Source organism: Trematomus bernacchii, unplaced genomic scaffold, assembly GCF_902827165.1.
Source record: "Trematomus bernacchii unplaced genomic scaffold, fTreBer1.1, whole genome shotgun sequence".
NCBI classification, from domain to species: Eukaryota; Metazoa; Chordata; class Actinopteri; order Perciformes; family Nototheniidae; genus Trematomus; species Trematomus bernacchii.
Window position 1 is genome coordinate 2,166,183 of NW_022987581.1, and position 18,329 is coordinate 2,184,511.

Genomic DNA, 18,329 nt, shown 5'->3' on the forward strand with positions numbered 1-18,329 from the left:
TGAAAATGTTTGTGAAGCCGCCATTTTATTTCCTCGCATTAGCATTATTAGCATTAGCCCCGCGCACCAACGGAGAGAGAATAACTTATGGCAACAAAAAAAATAACATGGGAGCGGTGGAGTGATGAGGAGGTGTCGGCGTTCTGGCGATTTACTCGGAAGGCTTCAGTAGAAGCTGCTGGGAGTCCCAGCAGCTCCGGGGACTTCGGGTAGCAGTATACGCCGTGAAGTTGTTTGCGGCCTGCCAGTAAACCCAAAGCAGAAGAAGAAGAAGTGACGTCAGCGGCTTCATTTGCGTAATCTTCCCCCAGGGACTTATTCCGGTGTGAACGCGATCTGCTCTTAGTTCCATGGGGGTACTAAGTGCTGGGAACTAAGTACGGCAAAGTACTTGGTGTGAAAGCGGCTTTTGCTGTTTTGGAATACGCTCTGATCTGATTTTCACTGCAAAATGCAACATTTCTTTGGGATGTTTCTCCTTCTGGACCTGGAAGATAAACAGGAAAACACTTTTATTAAATAACCAACAATCACTTCATACAGAGGTCTTGTAAATGTAGTGACTCTGCTACTGATAACATCTGCTCTGTGAATCACTTCCTGTCTTCTGCTTTAAGGAAAACTGAGATATTTATATTCCTCAGAGGTGGATTTTTATTCACCTAAAGTATTAATATGTATGTACTGTATGTACTTATACAATATATATGTACTTAATATGTAACAGCTCCTCATGAATCACCTAAACGACTACACCTATGTTTTATATATGTTATTGAATCATCCAAAATGTTTCAGAGACATTTTAATGTTTCTGTTAGCCTGACACCATCTTACACATAGAGGCATTATATTATATATGTCGTTTTAAAAAAAAAAAAGTATTCTTTGGTCCTGTTATAGGATTACCTGTCTGAAGATTCAGGTGCGTTTTCAGGTGAGATGGAACCTGAAGCCTGGAATTAAGAAAGGCACAAAGTTAGTTTTTGGAATAAAAATCAAGCTCAGTTCAATGAACACAAACTACAATTCCAGAGCAGAACATCGTGAGACAAAATAAAAAATCAATTGAGTCTACACAGTAGAACTAGCCAATCACAGTAACAGCCAATCACAGCGCAGCAGCATCATTTTTTAAATTGTAGTTCCTCTGTTCTTTATTTATGTTTCTTCTCTTTGCAACAACAAACCACAACAAATTCCTTGCATTGAAAAACCTGATTGGCAACAAACTGAATCCTAACTCTGATACGAGTTGGTAAATTAAATGTCAGCAGAATTATGGTGACAAATCTTTGTTCAAGAAAAGCTTTCAGTGCAAATGATTGTTTATTTTTAATGGCAGATATACAGTCAGTTTGTTTAATATTGAGGACAGAAAGTCTCTCATCATTCTTGATCATTTTCCAAAATGCCTCCACGCTCCTCTTCACGTCTCAAACACGCCCCATCATAAATAAACTGTGAACAAATCAAACCTGAGCTGCAGATTTGTCTGGATCCCAGAAAAACACTGACTAATAACTACATTTTAATCAGTGGTGAAACCTCATCAATAAACTCCACACGGTGCAGCTGCTCCTCTCTCACCTCTCTGTGTGTCTTCACTTCCTGTTCCACAGCAGAGTCACCTGATGGAGGGAAGAAGTGACAGAGAAAAGACATCAATAATAATAAAACTTAAACAAAGAGAAACATTAGAATCCAAAATGATTGAGAGAGCTGTAACAAGATGGAGTTAAAACATGTTTGAACCTTTTAGGATCAGAGTTTATTGGTTTGATGAATGGAGGATATGGTTTCAGTACTCACAGTTCTTCTGGATCTTGGCTGTGATTATCTTATCTCTTCTGATCCTGTAGGGATGAACACAACGCAACAGTTATGGATCCAGTTTAACCTGTTCCACTCTGAGCCTGTTTTTCAGGTCTCAGGCTCGAAAATGACATTCCCAGAACAAATGACCATATCTTCCCTTCTAAAAGGGTTAAATTAATAATCTTTTCTCAAAGTAATGATAAACCTGTGAGTTGGATGTAGAAGTGTCAGAATCAATATAAATGTTTTTTATTTTAAAGAAAATTCAGATTTTACATAGTAAAAAACTGTAAATTATAGTGTCCGTCCAAAAATGATTTTTTACAGATAGTGAAAACTACCCTTGGATGATGGGTTAGTAGACTAAAAGCTTTAGGAATCCAAAGTACAACATATAATAAGTACCCTGTATCAAGATTGATGCAAAACAAGTGAAATTTGACCTTTTTAGAGAGATTTAGCCAAAAACTGGGCCATCTGGGGTCATTTGGGTGGATTTGACCTATCTCTGGCCCCCCTTGCTCGATCTGGTTGGTTGACATACCCTTGTGACCGTTAGAGCCAATAGAATCGAAGGAGGAGACTCACATAGACACACATTATAAAGAAAAAATGTTGCCGCTTCGCGTGTGGAAAGCGAAACTAAACTGGAGGAATGTCTCCTTCTGGAGTTTGGAAACTAAAACGCAGTTGTATTGCTTATGGATTATCAGAAATAATTTCAAAGAAGGCACAGACACATAGGATGAACCTATGGATTAACTGCAGCATCGTTTTTTTATCGTTTTAATGCCATTGAAGACCACTTTTGACCAAGGTGAGCCATATTTACATGTTTAGCTTCTTGGCTCCACATGTGATGATGTACGCTTTCGTTGATAGCGTCGCGAATGTTTATCACTGAGTGTTGAGGTGGGCACCGTTAGATTCAGTGTCTCCAGGACACCAAAAATAGTGTTTGGTTGTGCATCTAGGATAAGTAATAAGGGAGTTCTGAGTGAGTTTATGTGCCTTTGTCGGTCCCGTTTTTTCGATCGAGGCTAATTCAGAGGCTGAGTGCTAGCATTGTGGGTTTTTTTTGAAAAAAAAAATTAAAAAGATCAGTTAGCTGAGTTTCTTCCCGTTACATGGATATAACACATTCATAGTTTTATTCAATATTAAGATTCCTTAGACGTTGTTTCCTGCAAATGACGCGTTTATCCGCCCGGTACCGGGGGGAAGGCGTGAAACAGGTTAAAATAAGTGTTTGTTCTTTGAGTTAGTCAGCTTCAAAGTCCTGACTGATCTAAGGCTTTACATCCCATCATATCTTCTCTGCAAACACTACGACTGACTGCTCTCAGCTGCATCAGAGCGAATAACTGCTCAGTAATCTAGAAACATGAAAGGAAAACTTTGTCACTCTTCTGTAAAATCCCATATGTCTGTTAGAAAGTTGCTTACTAACTAAATGTACCTTTGCTTACAATATATTGTTTTGGAAGAAGAATAAAAGAAAGAACCTGCAGTCAGTGGGTAACATCACTGACTTGTTGTGATCCCAGTGAGAGAAACACATCCACCTCCCTGTGACTAATACAAAACTGCTGAACCAGCAGAGACCCCTTACTGACCTGAGAGTCTCCAGTCTGCAGTCTGGACTCTTCAGAAGATCTCTCAGCAGATTCTCTCCTGAATCCTGCAGATAGTTGCCTCTCAGGTCCAGATCTCTCAGATGGATGTTGGACTTCAGAGCTGAAGCCAGAGCAGAACAGCTGATCTTTGACAACCAGCAGCCTCTCAGACTGAATAAAGAAAACATGATGTAACTTTAGAAAACAAAGTTCCTATTTGAAATAACTCAAGCTTTAATAATCTGCTCAGAGATGAAGAAGGTTAGAAAGTGGAAACTCCAAACAGGTAAAAACTGTAAGAGACAAAAAGTGAAAAGATCTCTCATTAATATTAAAGACAACGTGCTTCTCCTTCAATAATAAAGAGGTGACTTCACATCTGAAACTCTGCTCCATCTACACAAACTCATGATGTGCAGCCAGACAAATAAAACCCACAGAAACTGATTCAACTCAAGATCACAACGTTTACAAAGATCACAAATATTTCAGGATGAGTTTTGAAGAAATGTGAAGAAAAACATCAATATTTATTTTAGGAATAGTGGAGTCATCAAATCACAGCATCTTCAGTGTAAACTATTCAGTCAGTAAAAGCATCGTGTAGCTTGAGAAAACAGAACAGATATTAGTGTTCAGGAGTTTTAATAGAAATATTAATTTGTTGTATCTTTTAATATAATGTATTTAAAGCACGCTGCAGAATATAAGAGGGAATTAGGATCCAGTTTAAAATAAGAGTTTGTTCTTTGAGTTAGTCAGCTTCAGAGTCCTGACTGATCTAAGGCTTTACATCCCATCATGTCTTCTCTGCAAACACTACGACTGACTGCTCTCAGCTGCATCAGAGGGAATAACTGCTCATTAATCTAGAAACATGAGAGGAAAACAAAACAGAGTATATTTATCACTCTTGAGTAAAATCCCAAATGTCTGTTAGAAAGTTGCTTTCTAACTAAATCTGGCTTTGCTTACAATATATTGTTTTTGGAAGAATAAAAGAAAGAACCTGCAGTCAGTGGGTAACATCACTGACTTGTTGTGATCCCAGTGAGAGAAACACCTCCACCTCCCTGTGATTAATACAAAACTGCTGAACCAGCAGAGACCCCTTACTGACCTGAGAGTCTCCAGTCTGCAGTCTGGGCTCTCCAGAAGATCTCTCAGCTTCTTCACTCCTGAATCCTGCAGAGCGTTCTGACTCAGGTCCAGATCTCTCAGATGGATGTTGGACTTCAGAGCTGAGATCAGAGCAGAACAGCTGATCTCTGACAACATGCAGCTCTCCAGTCTGAATAAAGAAAAAAAGTGAAAAGATCTCTCATTAATATTAAAGACAACGTGCTTCTCCTTCAATAATAAAGAGGTGACTTCATATCTGAAACTCTGCTCCATCTACACAAACTCATGATGTGCAGCCAGACCAATCAAACCCACAGAAACGGATTCAACTCAAGATCACAAAGTTTATAAAGAAGACAAATATTTCAGGAGGAATTTTGAAGAAATGTGAAGAAAAACATCAGTATTTATTTTAGGAATAGTTGAGTCATCAAATCACAGCATCTTCAGTTTGAACTATTCAGTCAGTAAAAGCATCGTGTAGCTTCAGAACATATTAGTGTCTTCTTTGACAGCAGGGTGTTCAACACAGTAGGCTGCTGTTCCCAAAAACGCTCCAACATGTCCAGGGAACTGTTCTTGTGAAAACATCATGCACTAGCTTGTGGTGAGGCAGGTGTAACTGGATCTGCATTTCACAGAGAGCTTTAGTTGCTTTTGGGCTTTTGTGGAAATAAGTCACCACCTTCCTCATTTTCACCAGAAGCTCTGACACCCTTTCCACCTTCAGGGCTTTTTGGGAGGCCAGGTTTAGTGTGTGCACGATGCATCGCACATGTGGCTCCATCTGTGCACCAACTCCAGCCAGTATCATGTTTCTTGCATTATTGGTGACCAACGCTGGATTCTTGTCTTCAATTTTCCACTCGCAGCTAACTTCTTGCAGTAACACTGCTAGATTATTTCCTGTGTGGGCCTCGTTGAACACTCTGGTCTGCAGAACATGGTCATGGTCATCAATATAGTGTGCCGTGACCATGACATATGAGTCAGTGGCGCAAGACGTCCAGCCATCAACTGTAATTGCAACTCTTTGGGCATTGCTCACCGAGTCAACTAACTCTCTTCTCACTTTGTCATACAGAGCAGGGATTTGTTTCTTGGTAAAGAACCTCCTATATGGTATATGGTACCTGGGCTCCAAAATGTGGAGGAGGTATTGGAAGCCCTCATTCTCCGTGACACTGTACGGCTGGATATCGTTACAGATAAAGAAGGCGATGGCGTCAGTTATTGCCTTGGAACGGGTAGAACTGTTAGCCAGCGGAGCCTGAAAAAAAGTTGCGATACGCTGCTCACCAGTCTTGCTGCCGCCAGGGATAGCCGGGTTAGCTTCAGCTGAACCCGAGGAGGATGGGGAGGCAGACGTACTATCCACCCCATGTCGCCTCTTTACTGTAGGTGCGTCGCTAAATTCGTTGTACTACTCGTGTACTTTATAGCGGCACGGCATAGTTTGCAAATTGCTTGTGATTGATCAAGATGTCCGTCATTTTTGAAAAATCCGAAGTGTTGCCAAACGTTTGATTTATATTTATTTTTCGGTGCGCTGTGTATTTCTTTGTCCTCGACTTCGCTTGCTTGTTGATAACTGTGACGCGGCTCTCGGGCTCCGTAGTGGCGAAGCAAAGATTAAAGATCGCCTCTGCAGAGTGCTGACACGAGTGGATGAGTGGATAATATTATATATGTGAATGAATCGGTTTTTACCGATGCAAAGAGACGCAACAATCGATGCATCGTGAGTTCAACCCAAACTGTAGTCGATGTGCACTCTTTCAACCGGTGCACTCGCATCTTGAACGTTTATGCCGGTGCAACGATGCAAATCTGTGAATCTTATCATCCCTAGTTTGAACTATTCAGTCAGTAAAAGCATCATGTAGCTTCAGAAAACGGTGGAAATATTAGTGTTTAGGATTTTTATTAGGAATATTAATTAGTTGTATTTGTTATATAATTGATTTAACCTGTTAAGCCCGATGCCCCGCCGGCGGGGGCAAAACACAACAATATTCACGAAACTGTGTCTCAGGGCTTCTTAACATTATTAACAAAAGCACATAATTCACGATAGCAATATGTTATACTTCATGCAATCTGCACAAACTAATGATGATATATGAAAGCTGAGATTCCACAGATTCCAATGGTATAAGTATCATCACTGTGCGACCAAAACTCAGGGCAGCGAAGCCAGAAAAGACAACACACAACTTCACTTTACAGGGCCAAAACGGCAAATACGTCTTACCTGTTTTCTGATCAAAAGTTGTGTTCAATGGCATTAAAATGCATAAAAACGCTGCTGAAGGTTAATCCAATGTCTCTGTGTCACTTTGAAATGACTACTGACAATCCATCATAACATTTATAGTAATAAACCTAGTTTTCATATAGAGTGTAACATAGCTTTCGGTTTGGGCAAACTGCGTGCGCATCACTCTCACTCTTTAATGGTAATGTTTAGGTGGATTTCTATTGGCTCTAACGGTTCAAAAATGGTGTGAATCATCAAAATCAACCGATGGGTCCCAGAGATATGGCAAATTTCCATGTAAATTACTGCTTTATTTTATTGCTATTTAACTATATTTTATTACGGTGTCCTTAAAGATTTTTTGTTTTGTATTAGATTTCTTGTTTTATATTTTATGTCTGCACCATGAGATCAAGTCAAATTCCTCGTATGTGTGAACCTACCTGGCAATAAACCTGTTTCTTGGGGTTTAACAGGTTAAAGCATTCTGAAGAATATAAGATGAGTCTCAGGTGTTTGAGATGAGTGAATTATGCAGGGTAGGATAGTTAGCATTAAGATACTCAGTGAGGATCAGAGTGATATCAGCCTGATGTCTGCAGCTCAGAGTCAACACAACTCTCTTCATCTCAGCACAGAAGTAAAAGATGGAGAACTGACCTGAGAGTCTCCAGTCTGCAGTCTGGACTCTCCAGAAGATCTCTCAGCAGCTCCACTCCTGAATCCTGCAGCTTGTTGCCACTCAGGTCGAGCTCTCTCAGATGGATGTTGGACTTCAGAGCTGAGGCCAGAGCAGAACAGCTGATCTCTGACAACCTGCAGTTCCTCAGTCTGAATAAAGAAAACATGATGTAACTTTAGAAAACAAAGTTCCTGTTTGAAATAACCTCAGGTTTAATAATCTGTTCAGAGATGAAGAAGCTTTAATGTCAACAATGATGTAGAAACAAATCCCTGATAACCTCAAACTCTCTGCAGCAGTTTCTCTCATCAGATGTTTAACAACTCCTTCATCTCCCCCACAGCTCATCAGTACTGACAGCATCTTCACTGACTCATGGAGCACAGAGTGAGTCTGTGGAAGCTCAAACACTCTCCTTCATACATTCACCTTCTCTTATATTTTCAAGGATTCAAGACTTCAAGGCTTTTATTGTCCTTTGTACATAGCTACATGGTAGTTATGTCAATGAAAATCTTAGGTCACAGGCTACTCCAACAGTCCAACACAATAAAACAGATACAATAGTGCAAGTAAATACAAATATTCAGGCTTTAGCAAAAACAGAAGAAAATAATTTAAATTTATTTGTTCTCTGTAAATTCTACAAATTATGAACATAAAAAAAAAAAAAAATTATTACAAAGATATTATTATATCCAGTTATTGAACTGACCTGAGAGTCTCCAGTCTGCAGTTTGGACTCTTTAATCCAGAACTCAGCAGCTTCACTCGTGAATCCTGCAGAACGTTCTTACTCAGGTCCAGCTCTCTCAGATGGGAGGGGTCCGACTTCAGAGCTGAGGCCACGAATTCACAGTGAGTCTTTGAGAGTCCACAGTTAATAAGTCTGTCACACAAATATTACATAAAGAGTCATCATAAAGAGAGGACACATTATATCAACTTCATGAATTTCATGAAACAAGTTCATGTTCTGAGTAACATTTAATATTTGTCAACTTAATATAATAATAGTTTTCTATATTCATTGTCAGCCTGTCAGATCTTATTTTAATCTCTTAAACATTGTGGTAAAAACAGATGTGATGTTGAACAAACTGAATGATATCTGAATGACTGCATTCACTGGTAACTGTAACATACTGCTGTATGTTGTGATCACATGCTGCTGTGAGAAACCCTCGAAAGTCCTTCATTTGTTTGACAAGGAATATGAAGAGAACTAAAAACTGTAAAAGGCAGCAATTATTATAACTAGAATAACTGATATTTGAAGAACTAAACTTCTGATCTAGTTTATAAAGTTAATCACATCTGGACTCACACAGCCTTTCTGCAGTTCCTCACAGCTGGAATCAGTCTCCGTCGTCCCTCATCTGATGTTTTGTACTTCCTCAGGTCAAACTCATCCAGAACCTCCTCTGACATCTGCAGCATGTAGGCCAGAGCAGAGCAGTGGATCACAGAGAGTTCCTTCTCTGATCTGTTCTCTGACTTCAGGAACTCTGTGATCTCCTGATGTACTGAGTGGTCCTTCATCTCTGTCAGACAGTGGAAGATGTTGATCATCCTGTCAGGAGAGATATAATCACTGCTCATCTCCTTCAGGTTGTTGATGGCTCTCTGGATGATTTCTGGACGGTTGTCTGTGCGACCCAGCAGGCCTCCTAACAGTCTCTGGTTGGACTCCAGAGAGAGGCCGTGGAGAAAGCGGACAAACAGGTCCAGATGGCCATTTTCACTTTGGAGGGATTTCTCCATGGTACTCTGTAGGAAGACATCCAGGGATGGGTAATCCTGATCACTGCTGTTGTTATAGTCTCCGTACAGGAAGTCCTTCAGTACCGCTGCGTTCCTGTTGGTGTAACAGTGCAGCATGTAGACTGCAGCCAGAAACTCCTGAATGCTCAGATGAACAAAGCAGTAGACTGTTTTCTGGAAGATCACACTCTCTCTTTTGAAGATCTGTGTACAAACTCCTGAGTGCACCAAGGCCTCGGTGACACCAAGACCACAGCGCTGCAGGTCTTCTTGGTAGAACATGATGTCTCCTTTCTCCAGATGTTCAAACGCCAGCCTCCCCAGCTTCAGAAGAACCTCCCTGTCAGCCTCCGTCAGCTGCTGTGGACTCGTCTCATGTCCCTCTTCATACTTCTGCTTCTTCCTCTTGGTCTGGACCAGCAGGAAGTGTGAGTACATGTCAGTGAGGGTCTGGGGCAGCTCTCCTCTCTGGTCTGTAGTGAACATGTGGTCCAGAACTGCAGCAGTGATCCAGCAGAAGACTGGGATCAGACACATGATGTGGAGGCTCCTGGAGCTCTTGATGTGAGAGATGATTCTGCTGGACAGGTCTTCATCACTCGATCTCCTCCTGAAGTACTCCTCCTTCTGGGCGTCAGTGAAGCCTCGTACTTCTGTTACCCTGTCCACACACTCAGGAGGGATTTGATTGGCCGCTGCAGGTCTGGAAGTTATCCAGACAAGAGCCGAGGGAAGCAACTCCCCCCTGATGAGGTTTGTCAGCAGCACGTTGACTGAGGACTTCTGTGAGACATCAGACACAACCTCATTGTTTCTGAAGTCCAGAGAAAGTCTGCTTTCATCCAGGCCGTCAAAGATGAGCAGCACTTTGCAGACAGCCAGCTGCTCTGCTGTGACCTTCTGTAAGGTTGGATGGAAAACATGGAGCAGCCTGAGAAGACTGTACTGCTCACCTTTGATCAGGTTCAGCTCCCTGAAGGAGAGCGGGATCACCACACTGACATCTTGGTTTTCCAAACCCTCGGCCCAGTCCAGAGTGAACTTCTGCACTGAGAAGGTTTTTCCAACTCCAGCGACTCCGTTGGTCAGGACCGCTCTGATGTGAGTCTGTTGGTCAGGTAAGGCTTTAAAGATGTCCTGGCACTTGATTGGAGTGTCATGGAGGGTCTCTTTCTTGGAAGCTGTCTCCAGCTGTCTCACCTCATGTTGGGTATTAACCTCTTCACTCTGTCCTTGTGTGATGTAGAGCTCAGTGAAGATGCTGTTGAGGAGGGTTTCACTTTGATCAGTTCCTTCAGTCACACGTTCACATCTCCTCCTCAGACTGAGCCTATGTTCATCTAAAACCTCCTGCAGACTCTCTGCTGAAAGAGAAGGAGATGAGAGAATAAAGAAAATTATTTTGAGAATTTAAAGATGAAAAACCAATTTAAAAATAGAGACAGGGTTTAAAATGGATGATTTTAATAAAACAACTTAATGTCTAGGTTTTCAACACGATACTTAACCCAAAACAGATGAACCAGGAAGAATCCTGGACATAAAGACATCAATCCTAGCCATCAGATATCTTCACTATCTTCTGTCAAATGTCTTTGCAGGGCTCACGTTCCCCTGAGCTAAAGATCTGTCCAGTATTTACTAAGTATTAATAAGTTAATGGTAAATATTTTTGCACACACTTAAAAAGCAATGCCTTAAAGAAGAGATCAGATGATAGTGTTTCTTTGGAAGAGTAGAGACCCAGCACTCAGAGGTTAAGACGCTGCATGTGTTCGGCTCTTACTTTGTACAATGTTCCATCTCTCTCCACACTGGGGACAGCAGGGGTCTCCTGATGGAGGGCGCTGCTCCCAGTATGAGGTGATGCACTGTCTGCAGAACCAGTGTCCACAGCTGGTAGAGACTGGATCCTTCAGGACGTCCTGACACAGAGCACAGCTGGACAGCTGCTCCTCCACAGGAACAGGACTCTTCCTCTTCCCTCTGTGGAGATGAACACATCCTTTACAGCACTTTACATTAGTGGAGCTGATTCTCACCAAAGGTACAACAAGGTGACAAATTCTAGTTTGATATTTAATATATCTTCCTGATCAGGTCGATAGTTTAAGCTTCACATTATTATAAAACCAAACAGTATCCCGTCTGGATTCATGACATCACCCAGAGGAGCACATGTTCCCTGTATCTATTAAAACACACATCAGCAGTATTCATCTGGTGCACTATAGCATTATAAACTTAAATTGACTTTGCTGTGAATTAATTACAATAAAAATATGGAAAGGATGCCATAATATTAACATAGTGATAGTGATTTGTAAAAAGCCTGAGTTAATGCTTTGTCAGGTCTGTCATCAAAACACTTTAAAATGTTTGTTTTCTGAATGAGATCAGTTTAATTAAAGCTAAGCTAACATTGTAGCTGCTCCATCAACACTCAGAATAACTTAATCTAGTCATAAGTACAGCAGTTATTATATTGTGAGTACCAGTCTCTGGATGATACACGTACATTAATAACCCTGATGTAATTTGAGCTACTGTAGAGCTCTGGGTGCTGATGTTTCCTTCTCTGATTCACGTCAGATCGTCAGTGACGTCAGGAGCAGAATCTCAGCACTGACACGTTTTTACAGAGCGTCACAAACTTTACACTGAAGTTGACATTTATCAAGTTGTGTGAATACACGGACGACATGAACTTCACATCTTTACTTCATTCATGTTGCCAGGTACAATGTTGTCTTTGAATTGACTCTATACTTAAATCGCACAGCACAAAAACATCTGTTATATCTGCTAATGCTAAACACAACCAGCTCACAGGTTATTACTATTATTAATAAACATCTTAAATATACATCTAAAAAGAGGCTTAGGTAGTCGACTCATTTTGAACGATGATATATATTGTTTTAAAATTAGTTCGTATTTATCAATATTATTGTTATTTTTAAATAATGTTATGCCACTGATACATTGATGATATAATAGCATATTGAAATATCCTTAAATAATGTTTACTGTCCTCTATTCTCCTCGTTTACTTTCCTCTACAGTGTTTCCATACTATCTCACTGTGGTTTCTGTACTATACTGCACACATTATTAAAGAACAGTTCAGATATCAGATTATATAAAAACTGAATCCTCTTCAGGTCAGATTACAGTAGAAACAGACTCTTACTTTGTGTCTGAGGGTCCAGGTTCATTACTGAAGTATGGAGGGTCCACTTTGGACCAGTCACTCTTCAGAGACACACAGCTGGGGACTGGAGACTCTGCTCTCCGTCTGTGGAAACAACAAATGTTTTACATATCATGGTTGAGAGCAGATTTTGACTTCTGTCTGTTTACCAGATTAAAGATTTGTGGACTTGTTCTGAACTTTCAGTCGTGCTTGAGGGTTTCTGCTTTTTCATTTGAGAGTGAAAGGTTTCACATGTTTGTATTTTATTAGCTTGATTTAACACAAAGTTCAACATGTCAAGTGTGAGGATGATTTCACTAGTAGATCATTTACTATCGCTGATGATGCCATGAGTTACATTAAACGTTGTTACTGTACTCTACTGAGTTTCTTTACTGCGATCATTAAAGAACAGTTCAGATTATCAGATTACATAAAAACTGAATCTTCTTCAGGTCAGTTTACAGCAGAAACTCTTACTTTGTGTCTGAGGGTCCAGGTTCATTACTGAAGTTCAGAGGTCTGTCTTTAGACCGGTCACTCTTCAGAGACAGACAGCTGGAGACTGAAGACGTGTCCTCTTCCTCACTCATCTTCTCCAGCCTGAGAGATAAACAAGCACACACACACACACACACACACACACACACACACACACACACACACACACACACACACACACACAACACACACACACACACACACACACACACACACACACACACACACACACACACACACACACACACCCACACACACACACACACACAATTTAAAAAATCTAAACTATCATTATGATAAACTTTGGTTTAAATACAACAAATCAGTCAGACTTCAGACAGGCCGCCCTCCATTTTGACCGCGCTGGGAGGACACGACCTTCTCATCTTTACTTCATTCATGTTGCCAGGTACAATGTTGTCTTTGTATTGACATTCTGTTTAAATCACACCGCACACAAAAATCTGTTATATCTGCTAATGCTAAACACAACCAGCTCACAGGTTATTACTATTATTAATAAACATCTTAAATATACATCTAAAAAGAGGCTTAGGTAGTCGACTCATTTTGAACGATGATATATATTGTTTTAAAATGTGTTCGTATTTATCAATATTATTGTCATTTTTAAATAATGTTATGCCACTGATACATTGATGATATAATAGCATGTTGAAATATCCTTAAATAATGTTTAATGTCCTCTATTCTCCTCGTTTACTTTCCTCTACAGTGTTTCCATACTATCTCACTGTGCTTTCTGTACTATACTGCACACATTATTAAAGAACAGTTCAGATATCAGATGATATAAAAACTGAATCTTCTTCAAGTCAGATTACAGTAGAGACTCTTACTTTGTGTCTGAGGGTCCAGGTTCATTACTGAAGTCTATAATAAAGCCTTTAGACCGGTCACTCTTCAGAGACACACAGCTGGGGACTGGAGACTCTGCTCTCCGTCTGTGGAAACAACAAATGTTTTAAATATCATCAGTTCTTGTTGAGAGCAGATTTTGACTTCAGTCTGTTTACCAGATTAAATATGTGTGGACTTGTTCTGAACTTTCAGTCGTGCTTGAGGGTTTCTGCTGTTTCAGTTCATTTGAGAGTGAAAGGTTTTACATGTTTGTATTTTATTAGCTTTCTTTAACCCAAAGTCCAACATGTCAAGTGTGAGGATGATTTCAATAATATATTTACTATCGCTGATGATGCCAAGGAGCAAGAGTTACATTCAACTTTGTTACTGTACTCTACTGAGTTTCTTTACTCCGATCAAGAACAGTTCAGATTATCAGATGATATAAAAACGGAATCTCCTTCAGGTCAGTCTACAGGAGAAACTCTTACTTTGTGTCTGAGGGTCCAGGTTCATTACCGAAGGTTATTGGTAAGTCTTTAGACCGGTCACTCTTCAGAGACACACAGCTGGAGACTGGAGACTTGTCCTCTTCCTCACTCATCTTCTCCAGTCTGAGAGATAAACAAGTAACACCACACACACACACACACACACACACACACACACACACACACACACACACACACACACACACACACACACACACACACACACACACACACACTATGAAACACCATTTAAAAAATCTAAACTATCATTATGATAAACTTTGGTTTCTGACAGGCCGCTCTCCATTTTGTCTGCGCTGGGCGGTTTCCTGTTATGTAACTCTGATGAATTAGAAGCCAGGAAATTAAAACGTTTACAACATTTGAAAATGTCACAGTGGATTCTAGAAAAAAAAGATTTTTTAGATGTGATATACATAAAGTTTCACAGAGTAAATCATGAATGTCTTGAAAACGCAGCAGAGCCTGGTGTTAACACTCACCCTGTTTTCTTCCTCCTGCTCTGTTGAAGTGTAAAATGGAGTCAGGCCGTCTGACTACATATTGTCACTTTTATGTCCTGACATGTCTGCAGCTCCTCCCTTTGTTTAATAACCTGCTGAACAGGAACACACAGGGATTATTTTCAGTAAGATACACATGCAGCTAAAAACAAGCAGAACAGAGTTATTAAATAAAAAATAAAAACCAAAGTGTGAAAATAACCCAGTAAAAGTCAACATCCAGTATTCAAAACCTCACTAGAGTTAAAGTGTGCAGGTGTACTGCTGCATTTATTGAGTATCACTGCTCTAGATGTTTTAACTCTTTGGTTAGTTTAATCTGCAGCAATGCATCGTATTCTGTAAGATCATGTGTTTTTAAACGTGTCCTGAGAAAACCACATATTGCTAAAGACTCAACTTTTTTTTCTCTGAGAAACAGCCCTTTTGTATCTCTGAGATGCTGCATTTCCCTAGTAGAGGTGTAAATGTAATGTACTTAAAGGGGACCTATCATGCAAAATGCACTTTTGTACGTCTTTTATACATGAATATGTGTCCCCGGTGTTCCAGGGAACTCACCAAGTGTCAGAAAACACAACCCTCTCTATTTTCCTCCATACCCAAATCTCTAAAAAAGGGGCTGCAACGGATCTGATAAAAACTGATCCAGATTTGAACACTGTCCTGACGTCAGGACGGTGGCGCTACGGCTATTGGGCCAACTCCACCAATCAGGAGGAGACAGCCACGGCCATTGCCGTTTGAAAGCGCTGGAGACGCTGTAGTACATATGCCAGGCCTGTAGATGGTGCTGTTCTCACAGAATCTGCCCTTGCAAAAACAGAGCTAAAAAATGTCAAATTGAGCGAAATGAGGCATGGCTAAAATGCATGATCTGTTTGGTATTTAAAAAAAAAAAAGTATAAATATGCCTTATATACTGTAGGTATGGTCCTACACTATATTATTCAAATATAGCATGATAGGTCCACTTACCTTACAGTACCTTACATGTGTCATCTTTTTAAAGCACTGGATCAGCAGACCCTCAGCTGAAGCACCTCATACTCTGTTGGTCATTTTGTTCATTGTGTTGATGCTGCGTCCACATCAGACTCAGGCGCCGTCCACACGGAGACGAAACGGGTTGTATCCGCTACAGTTCTCTATCGTATAGACGGTTCGTTCACACGAGGCCGAAACGGAAACACGGATTTGGAGCCCGGATCCGATACACTTTGAAACCGTCTCCCAAAGTGGGTAGATCTGTTGACGAAACGCTCTGGGGGGCCAAACGGCTCCGTGTGCCATAGCCCCGCCTCTCCCCACCTCTCCTGCTTTAATGAGAGTAAATAGTAGTCCAGAAACACATTCATTTCATTTAAAAACATTCTTTAATATACGTTTCATCAGGTTACATCATGTAAAATGTAGAATGCATAATCGTTTTGTAACACCCACCCTCCACCTATTAAGCTTCAGATAATTTAGATTTACATGATGTGAAAATGGCTATATATATATATATATATATATATATAGCCATTTTTTTTTTTGCTATAAAAGTGCTTTATATATATATATATATATATATATAAAGCACTTTTATAGCACTTTTTATATTTTATAAGGAACAACAATAATGGAACGTCGAGTGTTAGACATTTACATCATGTTTGTAATTATACACGCCTTATTTTAAAGGGTTACAAGCAGACAATATTTGGATCAAGTGATCAGTAGGTTGTTATTCTCTCAAGGTATTTGGTTTTATGGACAGAATCATTATATTCTGTATTCAGGATGCAAAAACAAAAAATAACTTGTATAATATTGCCAGAAAAAGTATATATATATTCTGAATGACATTGTTTCTCAGCTGCTCAAACTTAGGCGGTAAAATAGAGTTCTTTACATCACAAACACATCCTTTATGCTCACATTTTAAACTTCTTTTTCACAGGTACAGTTACAAGGGTTATCACTGTTTAGCTCTCTGTAATAATTCATCTTATGCATTTGCTGGTATCCTCCAAAGATGGCCGACATGCTGTTGATGCCGTCACATTCCCAATTGTTGTGAAACTAAGGCAGTAAAAATAGACTATCATTTTGGGGTTTTAATTGATGACACATCTCAATGATTGAAACGGACAGTGAGACAAAGCTCAGCTCCAGTCTCAAACTCTAAACACATGTTCTACTTTGCAAACAATTTACAATTCACCGTGTGTCTTTATCCCGAGCCAGTCTCAGCCTGGTTAACACCCCACTGCCTGGTCCTGAATCTGACACGTGTTTCAGTGTTAGTAAGTAATAAATTACATTATTATTATTATTATCATTCCCTATGCCATACATTTGCATGAATTAGATGTGCTATCAAGCTCCTAAATTCAACTCTTCCATACCGTACTTCCTGTTTTTGCTATTTTATAAGCTTATTTATTCACCGTTACTCAGGAACCCAACCGTATTCACCAACTTACATATTCAATGTAAATATTATTATTTTGTACTATATTAGATATGTTCTTGCCATTTTCCCTCCCTTTTTTTCATAGCAGTATAATCTAAAAATAGGATTACATTACATGTCACTTGTTAGACGCTTTTATCCAAAGCGACTTACATACTCAATACTGTGAGCAATCCCCACAGGAGCAATTTGGGGTGAAGTGTCTCAGGGACACAACGACATGCTGACTGCAGTGGGGTTTGAACACGAGCTCCCTTGATCCGAACAACAACGCTCTATCCACTGCGCCACACGATTATTTTCCTTGTATAACCTTATGCCAACAATACTGCAATAAACTGTACAGTGAAGACTGACAAATTATGTGATTTCTGCTTTCCAAGATGATTTGCAATCTTCAATTTTTCATAATCTGTCAAAATCTGTATGTTATCACACTTATTCCTTTAGGATGCTGTTTCCCACTCCCAAATGACAGAATAAGACACGTTCTTTCTACAATGGAGTAGTATATGTTGAACTGTTTCTGGTTTATAACAGTGTGTGCATTCACCAGTTGGGTTAGCAGATGGTCATCTTTGGTAGACACTCTCCTTTCTTATTAATCTGGGATTTTAACAGTAATTGGTAATAAATTCAGGTCCAATTGCCCCAATTTCTGTTTCAAAGTCATGTTTTTGAAAAAAAAAACGGTTGCAACAGATCACTGTATAGTATGCAAGGTGTTTGCAACATCTATTCAGTTGTACTATTTCCTTAACATGTGCATTTTCAATGAAACAATCCAAACTTGCTTAACACATAGTTTGCACATGCTAGTGTGTCTGTGAAATTGTGGAACTGTTGACAACCAGCAGATGGTCTAAAAGTCTCTGTGAGCAGTAATATTAGATGCAGTTCATATTGTGAACGCCAGGGGTCATTATCACTATGTGAGTGGATTCTTTTGATATGGAAGCAGCTTTACCAGTCAGAGCAGTTTCCTCTGAAAGAAGTTCAGTTTGGCAGACCTCAACTTTAAAGTTCAGTT

The 18,329-nt window shown here is 39.9% G+C and overlaps 1 protein-coding gene and 1 long non-coding RNA gene across 2 annotated transcripts; both read right to left on the minus strand.

Annotated features, from left to right (window-relative positions):
- Nucleotides 1-333: 333 nt before the first annotated feature.
- On the minus strand, nucleotides 334-1,855 carry LOC117479927. Its single transcript, XR_004555602.1, has 4 exons — nucleotides 1,813-1,855; nucleotides 1,591-1,631; nucleotides 910-956; nucleotides 334-487 (listed from the first exon to the last, which is right to left on the minus strand). It is a non-coding gene; the product is annotated as an uncharacterized LOC117479927 (long non-coding RNA).
- Nucleotides 1,856-3,451: 1,596 nt separating this feature from the next.
- On the minus strand, nucleotides 3,452-14,930 carry LOC117479921 (protein NLRC3-like; the record flags this gene model as incomplete). Its single annotated transcript, XM_034127034.1, has 8 exons — nucleotides 14,818-14,930; nucleotides 14,315-14,437; nucleotides 11,049-11,248; nucleotides 8,826-10,626; nucleotides 8,214-8,387; nucleotides 7,477-7,647; nucleotides 4,555-4,725; nucleotides 3,452-3,605 (listed from the first exon to the last, which is right to left on the minus strand). Coding segments are annotated over exons 2-8 (2,784 nt in total), but the record flags the coding sequence as incomplete, so codon positions are not given.
- Between the last annotated feature and the right edge of the window lie 3,399 nt (nucleotides 14,931-18,329).